This window comes from Lycorma delicatula, chromosome 12 (genome assembly GCF_047948215.1).
Source record: "Lycorma delicatula isolate Av1 chromosome 12, ASM4794821v1, whole genome shotgun sequence".
Taxonomy (NCBI): Eukaryota; Metazoa; Arthropoda; class Insecta; order Hemiptera; family Fulgoridae; genus Lycorma; species Lycorma delicatula.
Genome location: NC_134466.1, coordinates 34,816,039 through 34,835,052, shown reverse-complemented (window position 1 = coordinate 34,835,052; position 19,014 = coordinate 34,816,039). Strand labels below are relative to the sequence as shown.

The 19,014-nt window shown below is 27.2% G+C and overlaps 1 protein-coding gene across 1 annotated transcript in view; it reads left to right on the top strand.

Moving 5' to 3' along the window:
* The window catches only part of LOC142333391 (uncharacterized), a 44,152-nt gene extending 33,755 nt beyond the window's left edge, over positions 1-10,397 (top strand). Inside the window, exons 14-16 of the mRNA XM_075380422.1 lie at positions 1,298-1,575; positions 6,354-6,499; positions 10,199-10,397. Of these exons, the coding sequence (XP_075236537.1) occupies positions 1,298-1,575; positions 6,354-6,499; positions 10,199-10,390 (616 nt within the window). The 3' untranslated portion in view covers positions 10,391-10,397. The remainder of the gene's footprint in view (positions 1-1,297; positions 1,576-6,353; positions 6,500-10,198) is intronic.
* The last annotated feature ends 8,617 nt before the right edge of the window (positions 10,398-19,014 follow it).

The window sequence follows — 19,014 nt, the reverse complement described above, 5'->3', positions numbered from 1 at the left end:
AGCTATCTTCGTCTTCAGCCGCATCATGAGAAGTTGTAGGTTAAGTACTCAAAGAAAAATAAAATTGTTGTTTGTTACTTGGAATATATTGAACTGTTTTCATAAAGTTAATCATTTTTGCTTTTTTATTAGACTCTTTATCTACATAGGCCTGTTTATTTGGTAAGTTTAAGTTTCTGATTACATGGCTTCACAAGTCAGAAGGAATGCTTTAAAAAACCGCCAATAGTTTGCAAAGCAACTATATAATCAGGTTGCTTGCAAGTCATTTCAAATTGCTTGTACTTTGAAATAGGAAATATTTGATGGTCTGATTGTTGGGTTGGCAGTCAGAGCTGCCAATGTGATCTGTTAGAACAAAATAACTCCTGGATTTGTTCTTTTCTTCAAACTCACAATTATTTGTTGTGAGTTTTACTATAGCCCAGCAGTAGTTTCCTTTTTTCACCCAAAACACGTGTCTATATAAGTAGAATACAAATTCAACTTAACCTTGAAAGTGAAATAAATAATATTTGTTCCCTTCTTCCAACTACCGGTTCAGTTAAACAATTTTATATTTTCATCAATATCTTATTAGATAGTATATTATCCTCAAAGATCCTTAGGGTTAAAATTCCAATAGTGATTTTACTCCAACTTATAGAAGAAAGTATGCAATTTTTTTTTTTTATCATTATATATATATTGTTCTTTACTTCTGATGCCTTTAATTATTATTCTTTGATAATTATTATCAAAAGTTAACCAAAATAAACATTTTAAAAACAATTGTTTTTTTGAATTTATCTTTTTTCTGATTAATAATTACAATATAAAAAGAAAATAAATGTAAGATTTATGTTTCATTAATATCATGATGAAATGTAATAAACACGTTAAAATAATAAAATGTTATACACTCACTTTTAAATTAATGTAACTTGTTACTCCAAAGGAAGTAAATCAGTGTCTTATTCAGAATTTTCAAGTTTTTTATCATTCTTAATGGTATCTTTCATAAAATGATTAGGAAACCTGTTAAATATGTATTCAAATAATATTTATGTAATTCTGAACAAAACACAACATAGATTTAATTTTTTTCCATTATATTTTTAGACTGTTTAAAACAGATGCCATCAATAAAATCGCTATTAGAGTCTTCACTGAAACAAACTTCAATGAGACTCCACTGAAGAATTTGATTACCTATGTAATTTATTGATTAATGATTATATTGAATAAAATAAATACTATAATTTTTTTTTAAAATTATTAAAATTAATATGCTTGTTTATTCTGTTTGTTAATGCAGGGATAAAACTTTATCAGCTGAAGGTTGGGTTGTCTTTGGAGGTGGATCAATATTCGAGACTGAAAAACCAGAAACTCAAACAAAAGATGTATTAGAAATGATACCACATCCACAAGCTAAATATAATAGATTCCATTATGATAATGACATTGTTCTTGTCGGTCTTAAGGAACCCTTAACATTTACACAATATGTTGGTGCTATATGTTTACCAGAAAAAGAGATTGAACCACGGCAAATATGTGTTACAGCAGGATGGGGTTACACCTCACCAGGAGGTAAATATTGTTTTTTTTTAAATAATCTTTATTTGTTATTTTCATTAATTTAATATTTTATCAGGCAGAATGGTTTGTTTTATTGTGATTTAGAGAATTTTGGTTCTTTAAGAACAGACATACAAAGGACAGGAACCTTGTTTTGAGATGGAGTATGACATGGAAATATTTTTATCTTATACGAATATTGCTTATATTCAAAACATAATGAAACATAAATCAAAGTAATGAAATTAATTTAAAACAATAGATCTGCTTTGGTATTTCTATCATACAGGCAGGAGTAACTTATTATCATGTAGTGTTTACATTAAAAGTGAAGACTGCCTGTAATAATTTAATGCTCAGACTATAGTTGCACCCAAAAATATTTTCTTATTTTCAAACATTTTCAATAGAAAGAGTTTCATTTTTTATACTTTTTTCACTAAAGCTGAATGGAAATTGATTGAAAAATATAACTACAAATATTAATTGAAAAAGGGATTTTTACATTTTTTGTGAACAAAATAATTTTTTATTTTGTCTTCAGTCATTTGGCTGGTTTGATGCAGCTCTCTATGATTTCCTATCTAGTGCTAGTTGTTTCATTTCAGTGCACCCCCCCTACATCCTGCATCCCTAACAAATTTGTTTTACAAATTCCAAACAATGCCTGCCTGCACAGTTTTTTCCTTCTACCTGTCCCTCCAATATTAAAGCAACTATTCCAGGATACCTTAATATGTGGCCTATAAATCTGTCTCTTCTTTTAACTATATTTTTCCAAATGCTTCTATCTTCATCGATCTACTGCAACACCTCTTCATCTGTCACTTTATCTACCCATCTGATTTTTAATGTTCTCCTATAGCACCACATTTCAAAAGCTTCTAATCTTTCTTTTCAGGTACTCCGATTGACCAAGTTTCACTTCCATATAAAGCTACGCTCCAAACATATACTTTCAAAAATCTTTTCCTGACATTTAAATTAATTTTTGATGTAAACAAATTATATTTCTGACTGAAGGCTCATTTCGCCTATACTATACAGCATTTTATATCGCTCCTGCTTCATCCATCTTCAGTAATTCTACTTCCCAAATAACAAAATTCTTCTACCTCCATAATTTTTTCTCTTCCTATTTTTGCATTCAGTGGTCCATCTTCGTTATTTCTACTACATTTCATTACTTTTGTTTTGTTCTTGTTTATTTTCATGAGATAGTTCTTGCGTAGGACTTCATCCATGCTGTTCATTGTTTCTTCTAAATCTTTTTTACTCTCGGCTAGAATTACTATATCATCAGCAAATCGTAGCATCTTTATCTTTCACCTTGTACTGTTACTCCAGATCTAAATTGTTCTTTAACATCATTAACTGCTAGTTCTATATAAAGATTAAAAAGTAACAGTGATAGGGAACATCCTTGTTGGACTGCCTTTCTTATTATGGCTTCTTTCTTATGTTCTTCAATTATTACTGTTGCTGTTTGGTTCCTGTAAATGTTAGCAATTGGTTCTTCTATCTCTGTATTTGAATCCTAATTTTTTTAAAATGCTGAACATTTTATTCCAGCCTACGTTATTGAATGCCTTTTCTAGGTCTATAAATCCCAAGTATGTCGGTTTGTTTTTCTTTAATCTTCTTCCTATTATTAATATGAGCACTAAAATTGCTTTCCTTGTATCTATACTTTTCCGGAAACCAAATTGGTATTCTCCTAACTCTTCCTCCTCTCTCCTCTCAATTCTTCTGTACAGAATTCTAGTTAAGATTTTTGATCCATGACTAGTTAAGCTAATTGTTCTGTATTCTTTACATTTATCTGCTCCTGCTTTCTTTGGTATCATGACTATAACACTATTTATGAAGTCTGACAGAAATTCCCCTTTTTCGTAAATATTACACACCAGTTTGTACAATCTTTCAATCGCTTCCTCACCTGCACTACCCAGTAATTCTACTGCAGGAGCCTTTCTGCCATTTACAGCTTTCAGTGCTTTAAAATTACAGTCATTAAAAAAATAATTCATTGAAAAAAAAATTGTATTTATTAGAATTAAGAGAACATTACACAATTATCCTAAAAACAAATAAAAAAGCTAAAAAAATTTTTAGCTCATTTTGTTGATATTTAGATAATTTTGGCGAATTGTAATAACCAGTGCCATTTCCTTAACTTAAACAAACTAAATTATCTTAAATAAACTTAATTAAAATAAATCCTTGACTCTTAACTTAATTGTGTGTAGTTAATTTATCATTAATTCATTCAAATTAATGATAAATTTGAATGAATTAAATTTAGCAACTGTTTTGCAATTAGTTTTTTTTTTTATTTTTTTTTTTTTTAGTTTTAATTTCTATTAAATGCTATTACCTCATTTTTGCAATTTTAAATGTAATATCTTAATGAAAAAAGAATTTACAACAAAAATATGTACATGCCTCTAGCACATTGATGTGTGTAAAATAAAATATGTTTTAATTAAGTTTATTGGAAGTAATTAATCTTGTTGCATATGTTCTCTTGTCCCAGACGTTACTTTTTGGAAAAAATAAATGGTCAGACACAACTCATAAGTTTCAAAAACTCAATGTTTTATATATCTTACATTTCAAAGAAATATTTGAAAATTAAACATCTTTTTACTGCAATTAAAATACATTTGAATGTAAAATACATCTTTATTCATTTTTTTCTCGTTTACTATTGTATTTATTGTTATTATTATCATCTTTTATGACCCCATAATCAATTTAGTCAGTCCATTATCAAAGTCTCTTCGATGGGACTGTTTTTGCCTTGTGGTCCTCCCAGTACTCTTTCATATGTTCTGATCTTTGTGCCCTTTCTAGTGTTGCAACTTACACAGCAGAAACACTCTTCCACCTGAAAGTAGAATCAAATCGTAAGAAGAATTGGAATAACCTGCATCAATAACAAGTACCGTAAAGATGGGCAAAAAACTCACAACATGGACATTTTCAACACTAGAAAGGGCACAACACTAGAAATGTCCATGTTGTGAGTTTTTTCTTTCGAGTGTGAAGCGAGTGTTTTTGTTCTTCATTTTATCTTACCTGTTGTGTTTTCTGGTGTATAACAACTTCCTTTAGATCCTCTCTTATTTCTCTGATTCATCTGCATCCCATCTTGGTGTTTTTCAAGTTGAGATTGTACTATACTAGCTGTTTCAGAAATCTTGGATCTTGCATCCTCATGATATGTCTAAAGAATCCTGTCTCCTCTTCCATGTGGTATCAGTGATAGTTTCCAACTTTCTGAAAACGACTTTGTCAGGCACAATTCACCACTGCCCATCTTTACGGTACTTGTTATTGATGCAGGTTATTCCAATTCTTCTTACGATTTGATTGTACTTTCAGGTGGAAGAGTGTTTCTGCTGTGTAAGTTGCTTCTGGTTTTATAACTGTGTTGTATTGTCTTATTTTTGCATTTATCGATAGGCATTTTTTATTGTAAGTGTACCAGATTAATTTTTGAGCTTTGATAGTTTATTTCTTCTTATTTGGATTGAGGTTTTTTCGTTTAGATTATTTGTTATTATTTCTCCGAGGTATTTAAATTTGTTTACTATTTTGATTTTGTTACCATTTATGCTTATTTCTTTTAATCGTGTTGGGATATTATTTCTGTCTTTTCGAATGATATTTTGAGGCCAATTTTATTTGCAATGTTTTGAAGTTCTAATATCTGTGATTTAGCTTCATCTATGTCATTTTCTAGCAGTGCCAAGTCGTCGGTGAACTAAGACAGTTTGTTTCGACCTTTCTGTCTACTTTTACTTTTGGAAGGCATTTTATTAGTAAGATATCAAATTTTACTAATAAGACCAAAAAGAAAATTAAATTTATGTTTTTAGATATCAAATAGAGTACAATTTTAAACTAGCCATTCAAAAAATTATTCTTAGATAGATTGAACTATCTAATTTTAAGAATGGATAATACCATTTACTGTTTGTTTTTCTCAGTGCCCAGTTAAGTATAACATTTTTAATCATGTAGATAATAATCCTAGTAATGATTATGTTAATACTTTTGTTGCTTGATGTATGAAATTTTTGGGTGTCTTGTTGACAGTAAATTATCATGGTACATAAATAATACTTTCTCATTTGTTTATTTAATTTAGATAAATTTATTTAAATTCTTAGATAGGTTTCACCTGCAACAAGATCAAACATTATTAATTAATTTTAAAGTTTATTTATAAAATATTATGCTTGTCATTATTGTTATTATATATATTTATTAAACCTTTACATATGTCCATCTGAAATATAATAAATTGTATTTTGAGACTGTATCAAAAAGTCATCCTGTCTTTACTGCCCATAATGGCCATATTTTTTAGCATTATCTTCATACATTTACTTTATTATTATATCGTGTGTTTATTAATACTAATATGGATTTTATCCATTTCTAATTCTTTTATTTTATAATTGAGTATTATATATCACTTATTTGGTTAAGTTTTTATCATGATTTTCCATTATAAATCATGCAAATTGGTACATTTTCATCATCCATGTATTATACAATTCCTGATATGATCTTTATAACATATTGTTATATACTGATCAGAATAAAATATTGTTTATTTCATTTATTTATTTTGATAATAAATAATGAACTTAAAAAATTATTTGTACAGCTCATTACACAGTTTTTATCAGTAAGTATTGTTTCTTAGTAATTGTTTATATTAAACAACATTTTAAATTAATTAATAAACTACATATATTACTTTTGTTCACTTCCAGAAATAAATTTTAAACAGTACCTTCATTACTTACCAGTGCCAAAAATATCATTAGATGAATGTAACTCATCAAAACATTATTCAGGATTTATAACTGATGATGAAATTTGTGCAGGATACACTGATTCTAGTAAAACACCTTGTTATGTAAGTATAATTGAAATCATGTCATTATTTCATTATGTTTTTAAAAATATTTCAGCATTAAACTAAAGACTATTTGATTGTTCATAAACTTTTTTTAACTTTCCATTACTTCAACTCTCCACTACTAAAGATGCAAGTGGGCAGTAAAAAAGTGGTCTGCTGATTTTAAATATGGTCATTTTTCCCATTCAAGATGATAAACGCAATGATGAACGCCCATGATACCCAAAAACTGTTACAATCAATGAAATCACACAAAAATCCATAATGCTGAATTAAATGATAGTTGTTATAAGATACACAAGTTTGTTGACATTGCAAAAATCTTAATGGCCACTACCATTTAACATGATGTTTTGGGTATGAAAAAGTTTCCAGCTACATAAGTGCCATGTTTGTTAACAGTTGACTGAGAATGCATTCAACTGAACATTCTCAGGGTGTTTAGTCATATTAAAATGCGATTCTGCTGAGTTTCTTCAACATTTTATAACAGTAGATGAAACATGGCATCACCATTATGTGCCAGAAACAACATTCCAAAAAGTCAGTTGGAGCAGATAAAAGGGATTTTGGATAAGATTCACTTCAAATGATGTCAATGCTGAGAAAACTGATTATTTTCTAGCATTGAAAAAATTGCATTATACTGAGGCTATTAAAAAGTTGCAAAGTTTTTGGTCTAAATGTATCAAACTGCAACATATAATTGGATTAGATTAGATTATAAATAATGCATTTAATTTAAATTATTCAATTTATATTCAAATTATGGAAACAAAAACAATAGCTTCATTATCTGCTACAAATCAATTTTGAGATTTTTTTAAGAAGTTTCTTCTTCTCAACAGAAAATGTTCTGTGAGAAGGAGGAACAAAAGTGTTCTCAGTAACAAATATATGAGTTTTGGTTTTAAAAAAACTACCAGACTGATTAATCTACAGACAAACAGCGCATACATGAAGGTCAAACAGCACATGTCTGAGTCACGTGACATCCTCTCTCGCCATTCCTGCTGCCTAGTTGACTGCGGATGCCTTAGTCGTGCCATGGCCTTTGTTCGTATCGGACATTGCATTTGCAGCCCATCAGAAAAATGTTAAGTGTTTTAAAAAAGCAATGCGTTAATGTGAAATTTCTTGTGAAACTCAGAAAATCCATCACAGAAACTCATTCTTTAAAGAAGTATATAGGGATAAATGTTTATCATGCACTCAGATTTTTGAGTAGTTTAAACGGTTCAAAGAGGGACGAGAAGAGATTGAAGATGATCCACATCCAGGTCAACAATATGTTTTGACATCCGTAGGATTGTGCACATTAATTGGGTACCTGAAGGTCAAACTGTGAATCAGCAATACTACCTTGAGGTCCTAACTACTCTCCGTGAACAAGCAAAAAGAAAGCAATCTAAATTGTGGAAAAATAAGTCATGAATTCTTCATCAGGACAATGCCCCATACTGCATTGTCTGTCAAAATAGTTTTGGCCAAGCTTGGGATCCCTGTGTTGGAACATCCACCCTATTCACCAGACCTTGCCCCATATGGATTTTTTCTGTTTTCCAAGGTGAATTCAGCACTGAAAGGAACAAGATTTGAGACAGTTAAAACTGTGAAAAACAAAGCGACGGGGAGACCATGAACATGCTTTCTGAAAATGACTTCCAACGTTGCTTTGACCAATGGAAAATTCGCATGGAGCGGGGAAGGTATCGTGGATGGAAGTATATTGAAGGGGATAATGTTAAAACTGTAAGTTTTTATAGCATTAATCCTTTTTTTTAACTACACCTCGTAAAAAGTAAAAAAATTGATAAGTAAAGTAAAATAAAGTGATTTTTTTCATATGTAACTTATATAAGGTAACATAGCCCAAGAGAGATCATCAACCTAAGTTATACTTGTTTTTAAACTTTACATGTTAGCAGATGTAACAAAATTCTATTTAACATATGGTAGATTTTCAAAAGAAGTAGTTCAATAAATTTAGATTAGATTGGAAAAATATGCCCACCTCTACGATAAGAGTTACTAACACCTCCACGATGGAGGTTGGCAGATATAAATACACCTGATAAACTAAATCTCTCTGTTGCTTTTAATGATTTTGAGACATAATATTTTAAATATCATAAACAACCAGCACAGGAGTAAAGATTGGTGAAATCATGTTTAACACATTGTTAAATTAGATAAAAGAAATAAGTTATATAAAAATAGATTTTATTTGTTGTCTTCATAACAGAATGGTGGGCTTTTGAACATGAATTAAATGAAAACAAAAATACTTTATTTATAAAATAAATGTTGTTTATTTATAAAATTTATCTCAACAGTTTTTTACGTAACTAATAAATTTCAATATGTGCACCATTAGTCGCTTGGCAAATGTCCAATCGATACTGTTTCTGCCCAAACCCAAATTAACATATCTTCTGTTATGGTTACAATTGCTTCATTAATCCTTTCCTTTAAGTGACATAGGTCGTGTATTTTTTGCAAATATAATCAATATTTTTTATACACCCCCCACAAGAAAAAATTGCAAGGTATTTGGATTGGACTCCTTGAAGTATAGGTCCTTGACGACCTATCCATCAGTGTCCAAATTTTCCTTTCAAAGCCTGATTGTTGAATGTATTAAAGTGCAGGAGTTAGCCATCTTGTTGGAAATGAATTAGTTGTATGTTTTTGAGTTCATCCAGTTGAGGAAAGCAGTAGTTGTTTAACATATTGAGATAAACATTACCATTAATAATCTTTTCAGTTGAGAAAAAAGGCCTGATATAAGATTTTTCAACACCCCACATCAAACATTAACTTTAGGCATGTCACGTCATTTCTCAAAAATTAAGTGTGGGTTTTCAGATCCCCATATTCATGAATTCTGCCTTTTAACACACCATTAATATGAAATGTAGCTTTATCCGTAAATATATATCATCTAAAAATGATTCGTTCTCATTAATTTTGTGGAAAATTTCAACAGCAAAATTGAAAGTTTTTCTCCATCAGGTGCCAATTTCTGCAGTAGCTGGATTTTATATGCATATAATTTCATTCTTTTGTGTAAAACTTTGTAAGTTGTTGTTTTTGGAATATGTTAACTCAAGGTTTCGACAACGGATGTCAACTTCTGATTGCAGATTGTCTAATTTGTTCAACAGTTTCATCCAATATTCGTGGTCTGCCGGTTGATTTTTCCTTGAGAACAGTTCCAGTTTCTTCAAAGTGTTTGAACCAATATTGTATATTATTTTCATGTGTTTTCCATATTCATGTTAAAATGCATGTTGAGCTAAAATTTTGGACTTTAATTCAACCTGTCACAGTAAGGATATTTTGAGAAGTTATGTTGGTAGCCCTGATAGCCTCCAACCTAAATGTTTTTGTAACAGTAGTTCAAACCACCACACCAATCTTTGTATTGTTGCTGAGGTGTGTTTAGTTTGCTTTTTTTAAACAGTGAACATAGTAACAAACTAAACACACCTCAGCAACAATACAAAGATTGGTGTGGTGGTTTGAACTACTGTTACAAAAACATTTAGGTTGGAGGCTATCAGGGCTACCAACATAACTTCTCAAAATATCCTTACTGCTTTGATCTGAATTACAGAAACCCCACCATTCTTTTATAAAGACCTGTACATAAACACAATGTTCATGGTGATTTAAATACTTCTCTTTGTTTAGAATGATGAAGGAGCACCATTAATGTGTGTTACTGAAGGTGGCATATGGGAACTTCAAGGAATTCTTAGTTACCATAGTAACTGTGGCAGAGGTTACCATCCATCGATATTTAGTTCCATATCAGCAGCCCGAAAGTGGATCGAAAAAACAGTTAACAGTCATTTCATCCGAAAATCTACATTTAATGTTTAAATGTAATAATTATAATATTATAACTGTAATTTAAATATATATATATATATATATATATATATATATATGTATGTAATGGAATTGAAGTAAAATATTTTTTATACCTTTAGGTTGCATATACATATAAAATCATATAATGTTAATCGTACCAATAATAATTATGGTTAATATGTATATTAACCATAATTATTATTGGTACGATGCTATGTATATATTACGTATATAGATGTAATTATTTTTTTAGATTAGTACCAGTAATATTTTAATTATATTGTTAATTATTGTAAAAATTTTCAAAAACTTACCAAGGAAATACCTTCCCTTATCTTTAGTAATATTATAATTACAACTTAAATACTATCATTGTTACATTTTTTAATTGAAAAGTTTGATCAATAAACTAGTCAGATTTAATTTATATTTTTGATTTTATAATAAAACAAGTTTATATTTGTTTAATTGTTTGATTTATATATCAGATAAAATGTAGGACACGATGAAAAACTGACAATCAACAAACATAAATTGTTGTTTCCTAATAAATTTCAGTGTTTTTAGTCTGCCCAAAAACTATACATGATGTATACAGAAGGCTAATTGTTAAGATTTCTTACTGTTGCACCAACTCTTGTTAATACAGAAACTCTGACAAACTTATGAAGTTTGCTTGGCGTGTGTTCTACCATGCATATTCCTTCAACTAATATAATGTATTAATTCTATATATTCACAATATATTTTCATAGAATTTATTAAAAAAAAATGGAGCAAATATCATTTATGCAACTTTGTCTTCCTAAAATTTTAAGTAACCACAGAAGAACATACAGTAATAAGAACATAAGTCATTAATTATTATTATAGTAATAAATAATAATAATATAATTAACTAATAATTAATTTATTATATCATAGTAATATAATTAACTGATAATTCATTTATTACTGATAAATTTCCAAAATTAGATTAAAATGATATGTAAGAATTTATTCTTGAGTCCATAAATAAATATATTTGTTATTGTGCTAAATTAACATGTTGAGTGCCACTTGATCTGAGAAAATTTTTCTGAAAACCCAACTTTTAATTTTTTAGTAGTACTAATAATAATTTGGATAAAACGAGGGATTTTACTAATATTTTTACACTAATATTGCTTATAAAGCCATATAACAACTCTTGGCACCATTGGCCACCTGAATGAATGCATATTCTGTACAGCCACATGTACAATTTGGCGCTAACTGTATTTAATGTTTTTCATAGTAACATATGTTTTTAATCCAGTATTTATGTTTTTTATACTTAATAAACTGTCTATATATAATTCCTTTTTAGGATAGTACAAATTAGCCATTTTTTCATTAAAAAAAATCAATTGAAAGTTGTATCTTATGTACACGATTACCTTGCTGCTTGTTCTTTATTTTTTATTCTGTTCAATTTAATGTTCCCCTTGTGTAAAATAAGTCCTAGAAGCACGCAAAATTTGTCTTTTGTTTCAGATTTTCATGATAATAAGATTTAGGGTGATGAAGACCCGGGAATATGAAGACCAGGATTTTCAACAAAATCAATTTTTTTATTCTGGTGGGCCAGTCACCCACATGACATCACTTGCCATTTTCGTATTTGTCGTACGTGAAGTAGTTTTTGGTACAAGTATATTTGTATTGATGTCATTTTCTTATCTGAATACCATCATCATTGATGGTAATACCGTCATCATTCAAATCACTTTCACTATCTGATTCGACATCGCTGTCATCTAAATTATCATATTTAGAGTCACTTTCGGAACTAAATTCACTGTTACTACTCTCATTTTTCAAAATATGTTTTAGTTCTTCTGCGGATAATTTCTTTTAAACATTATATTGTTGTCTCTTTGACTGAGATGGACCCGGAAATACCTTGGGATCACAAACAATTTTATAACACTAAGTATTCAACTAACATGCCATATAAAGGTTAACAGCTAAACTGAAAGGCCAGCATAAGAGGAATGCGTTCCATGTGACTTATGCATAGGTTGCCAATTGTTGCTGACGGCCCCTGATGTAACTGCCTAGGCAGTTATGTCACTATTACTTAGGCACTATTACTGCCTAGTGTCGCTAACTGGCAGCCATGGCACTCAACGTGTTAAACCTAACTAATACCTAACTGCTTCAGCAAAAAATAAACATTAAACAATTTATTGTTAATCTACATAACTCTTTATAACCAATGTGTTCAATAACATATTTAACAGAATGATGAATAACTTTTAAATATAAAGAGAAAATATATAACTTTTAATAAATAGAGAAAATATGTATAATTAATAAGAGTTACACTCCACTGTATAATTTACCAAACATAAATCTATTTATTAAAGATATCTTTACGATTCTGTTAATTATGAAGCATATTTTTATTTTTTATACACGTAACACTACATTATACAATTTATTGTACATTTCATCAACTGCAATACAGTAAGCAGAGTTCAACAATTATTAATTTATTCCATTTCTTTTCAATAAACAATTCTTATATGTGCTGATACAATTTTTATTTCCTTTTCATTTCACAAAATGTCTTATTAACATGATAATTTGTCTCAGACTATTACAAATGTTGCCATCCATGTAAACTGCTTATGATATTTATTATCTTATGATATTATTAACTTATAAAGTTGTACTGAAAATAAATTACAATAAGATATTATATATAAAATAAGGCCACTTATGACTGATTAGCTGGACGAAGTTTTCTTGGAAACAAATAAAACTCATAAAATATTCTTTAGTAATTAAACATCTTAATATTGAGAGGTTTTTTTTTTGAGAGATTTATTTTTGCTAATCAAAGTAAATAATGATACTAATAAGATGAAAATAGTTCATAAAATAAATGAAAATGTAAATGTTATATATATATTTTAAAATGAAAAAGTATTATTCACTTGTTTCATAGAAATACAAAGAAATCATCTAAAAAATATGTTATACCAACATTTCATGTAGAAAATAGTTTCTTGATTTTCTTGTCAATTAGATTAAAATTTATCTATGTTACGGAAAGTGAAAATATTGGTAGATAGTTTTAAATTTAAATTATTAATAATTTTTTTTATATATAAATTAAGTTATTGAAAACTTATGATTAAAATGGAAACATAGCTGATCTGCCTTGAATCTGTGAAATTTATTGTTATAAGATATAATTTTGTATAAAACATTTTAATAAATTTTTTTAATTCATCTAACTTTTCTGTGATATTGTTCAATTTTTATAAAATAACCAAATAAATAAAAGTTATTTACTTTAAACATGATCAAATTAAAATTTTTCATAAATTCTATTCAAATTATTAATTGACTAGTTTCTTGAAGTATAAATAATTTTTTTTTAAGGAATAAAGAATGTTCGGTGCCATCTATGTGTTTTATAGTGTAATGGTTTTAATATTGTAAATTATATTGTTGATTACGTAGTTTAGTGTTTTGTCAATAGATGGCACAGGGATTCATACTGTTTCAGACAATAAAATAGTTAATTATTGAAGTAATAGAATTGCTATTAATAATTACAGTTTTAAATTTTATATTGAATTAATTTTTTAATTTGGTGAACATTTTAGGTTATTTTCATATAAATGGAGATTAGATGTATTCTACATGAACAATTATTAATCTATTTTATATTTTTGTATTTTAAAAAGCGTAGTAAGATTCTAAATAGTATATAAGTGTAAATAATTTGTTTAGTGATTTAATTCTATATGTAATAATCGTTAGACTATTTCTTTTAGTTATTATAGCATTTTAATTATTTCCATAAGTGTGCCAATATAAATGTTAAATTAATTTAACATTTGTTAATATATATATATATATATATATATATATATATATATATATTTTAATTCTTAACAATAAAATACTTATTTATATTAAATATCATTTAGTAGTAATGTTAATTATTAATATGAATCATGACTTAATCAATAAACAAACACAACTACGCTCTTTTCTACAAATTCCTTTTATGGACATTTTTTCATTTTCTTTTTTTTTACATGGTTGATCATTTTTAAACTCTGTCACCACCACTTTTAATTTCTAGAAATTTTCTTTCTGATTCTTGATTTTATAGCCTGTTTACTCCAATGAAAACTCCCATCCATTTTTTTTTCTATTCTGGTAGATTTTCTTGTTATTCCTTCTTTTACTTTAATGTTGTAGCTGCCATGAGATGCCAGTAGTTAATTTTATCTATTTAATTAGAGGAATCTTTATTTTAATGCTAAAATTTGTGATATTTTTAAATAATCAATAAAGGTAGTTCTGCAAAAAAATATTTTTCATCTATAGTTTCATATGTTGTTTGCTTGTAGTTTGATTTTCTTCAGTTTAAATCTCTTGGGTGTATGTAGAAATTTCAATTTTATTTTATAGCATTATGATGTACAATGAAGCATTACTTTATATTGGGTACAACTTCAAAAAGTTTTTTTTAATCCAGTGCTGTTGACAACTTTGTTACCACAGCAGTTATAAGAGACTATTGCCACTATGTTACTGTTTACTGGGAAGTTAGTAGTTTTTTCTAGTATTTTTTAACTTTAAAAATTATTTTTTTAAATAATCAAATAAAAAAAACTTTCACTAAATAAGTACATTAAAATATGCATATTTTAACTTCGCAAATAATGTTCCATGAATGAAAAAATCATAAAAAGTAAGTAGCAGTAGTTCTAAATCTAATTATATTTAACACAAGAAGGACTGAACTTTTATATAAGAAATTATAATGTGATATAATGCTCAATTTTAAAATTCTACCAAAAAATTTTCTACCAGAAAATTTTAGAAACTGAAAATTAACACTGCTTTTTTTAAAAATGTCTAATGAAATATTAATTAGTTATTTAATTGAAATTATAACTGCAATTTAATTAGAATCAATTCATAATTGATTTAATTTATTTAATTAGTTTAAAATTATTTTAAAGTAAGTTATATGTTATTTTAAATAAAGAGGAGAATTTATCTTGGTATTTTACAGATGTAATAAAACTTATCTTCATAAATTATTTAAAATAACTTTTATAAATCATTTGAAACCATCAAAATACAGTCAGGGAAACTATGCTAAACATGTGATCTTAAAGCAGGGCTTTTTTAATTCTCAACTACATTTTGAGTCAAATAACTGAAATAATTCCATGCAAAATTAAAATAGAATTTCTCATTGTTATATACAATGAGAAATATATTTTATATATATATAAAATATATTTTATATTAAAAATATATATTTTTTATTATTTGATATCAGTTCTACCAACTTGTTCAATTAATTATGAAATGTAATTAATCGGTTATATTTATTTATTAATTTATTAATACATCAATTTCCTGTTATAATTGTTTATTCCTAATAGTTTTTTAATTATTTTGAAAAGTTTTCATTCTGGATTCATCATGATAGCAAAGAATATTGTTAATATGGGTATATGTCAATTTGAATAACTAATGTTTTTGAAGTGGAGCTTCTTAATGCAGGCTTCAGGATGGGGATTCAACTGAGAAAAAACGAACGTCACGAAAAAGCGTCACGCACTAGCTGATAACACAGTTCATTTAAGAATTGTGTTCAAAGAATAATACTGTTACTGTTTTGCGAACAGTTTTTGATCACACTCATATTTAAGTCACAGATTGGATTTAACCATTGATAGATTTAACAGATTGAATTTCATTGTTAATTCATATTAATAAAAAAGTTTATGTTTGTAAATATTGCATATACATTATTTTGAACCATTAATAATTCATATAATATTACGTAAGAAGCTTTGCTTCTGTAGAGTGTCAATGTATTCACGCACTCGTTTTCATTTTTTTATTTTAAGAGAAATTATATTGTTATAATATGAGTATAACAGTAAGGTATAACCGTTTTGATGATGGAAGGGTTGTTTTGTAATTTAATAATTATATTCTGATGGTTTCAAAAAAAAAAATAGTTTAAGTAATTGGTTAATATTATATAACTATTATTGTATGATTTTTTTTTTGTAGTGATTATCATATATTATTACAGTTCTATATGTTGATTAGTTAACATATATATATTATATACTGATCTACACATAAAATAAATTGAATGTTTTCATGTAACAAAGCAATATTTTTATATAGATATAATATTAACAAACAATTTATTAAGCTATATTTGTCTTTTTTACCCCAAAAAGCTACTTTAACTGATTAATAAAAAAAATAAAAAACAAAACAAAGTTATTGAATCAATGACACCATAGAAATTATAACAAAGCCCATAATTTATGCATGAATTTAGGTGATTAATTTTTCAAATAATTATATACAGACAACAAGAAGTGGAAAATTGAAGTTGTAAACCCACATTCTGGGACTGAGTATGGATCAAGTGTAGCCATTTTAGTAACACTTTTAACTATGAATTACCACAACACTGATTATTTCTTCATACTGCTGGTTTGCCCTTTGTTGCCACAGTAACATTTTTGTCATTCTACTCTTTCCTCCCTTTGAAGATAATATTTTTTTTCCATAACAGAGCTAAACATTAGCAAAATAATGCTATTGATTTATAACACATCTTAGTAAATATTTTTATATTTCATAAATTCTAATAATTATAATAGATGGAAATTTTATTTGAATGTTATTTTTTATTTAATTTTTAGTTTTTATTGCACGATTTTCTTTAACTTATTTATTTCTTAATTTCATCTTGCGGAAGGGAGCTGAATTGATAAACTATAGCTGTCAGTTTGATTGATTGTGACTGTCAATTCAGTATGAGTAGATCAGGTAGCTGTTGAAGCGAATTTTAACATAACTGTAAATTTACCTTCTAAAATTAAAGTATGCTAATCATCTGATTTGGTATTAATAACTGGTATATTTTGTAATAATGGAAACTGTACATGCATTATATGTATGTATACATAATTATACATGCAATACTGTAAATAAAACATATACTGGGTATCCTAGACCACCCGTCCTGTATCAAGATTATAATGATTTGTTTATATTTATTTGACGTCAGTCCCAGTAAAACAGGAATTTCTATTATACCAGTCATTTTGAAAAACTCATACCAGAATTCAAAATTTCTTCAAAAATGACAAGTTAATAATATTTTCTTGAAGAATTAAAAGTTTCAAAATTAACTTTGTATGGGAAATTACTGGCCAGGCCGGGTTGGTAAAACACTAAATCAAGATAATGATATATCAACAAGTTCACGACAATAACATATTGAGTTTGTTTTAAATTTACACAGAGATTATTAAAGCAAAAATGAATATTTAATGGTCGTGTGTAATATATTCTGCAGTGTGTAACTGATAATGTTTAAAATATAAAATGCATCAGTATTACTAAAGTAAACATATTTGTCCGAATTTATTCTGTAATCTGTAATAGTCATGAATATTATAAAATTTATCAATTTGTAAAACTTCTTTCCATTAGACTCCTATTAAAGATCCTGTATAGACCTGGCTTGATAGCCAATACTTTATACCAATTTCCTACATATAATTTTTTTCAAAATGTGACTCCCTGAAATGAATTATTGCCTCAATTAAATGTATGCCAGTAGTTTTCCAAACTGCCAGGCCTAAAGAAAAAGGTTTTATTATAATTAGCTATGCTTTTAACATAGACAATAATAAAGTAAGTTTCTATTATAATAAAATGAAAAATGAATAATATGAATGTTTATACTACTTATTTAATTTTTAAGTCTGATCTTGTAATTATTATTTTATTATTATGAATGTTGTTATTATTGTTACAATATAATTAAATATAATTTATTTTAATTTAGATATTGGTATTCTTCTTGTAAATTATTGTTTAGTATTTTTTTAATCACAATTTTTATATATATAAATATCCATATACATACATTAATATATTATTTGTGTGTGTGTTGAATTATAATAGTTTTGTACATCGAGGTGTGCATCTATTTCTCCATGTATATGTACATAATAATTATCATCATTATGTTACCCATCTTTTTTTTTCAAAGTTTGCAATAAATATAACCTAATTTAAAATACTTAATTTTATAGTATTATTATTTAAATTAGCAGAATATTTTTATAGTGAGCAAGAGCTGTTATATTACCTTGATATATTTTTATTATGTATGAATGTTCTGTTTGTTTATACAGTGTGCATTAATGTATGTTTGAGTACGAAAATAATTAATAGAGTTTATGAAATGTCGATAAAACTCAAGTTCATTTGTTATATTTAATTATTATTATTATAAAAATAATGTTCATCAGTTTAGGACTTATTAATGAAGAAAGCTTTTCAATCAGTTTCCTTGTTTGTAGAACATAGATTAAAAGCATTTTTTTATTATAGTTTACATATTTGTGAAATTGCTTTAAAGTATTAAAAATGTTTTTCTAACCCATTCATTTTTTTTAGAATCCATCAATTTTTGATTAATTCTTTAATTGTATAATTAAGAATAAATTTATAACTGGTATAGGAAATTTGCATCATTTAGAATAAAAAAGACTTCATCTACTTCATCTACTGGAGATGTCATG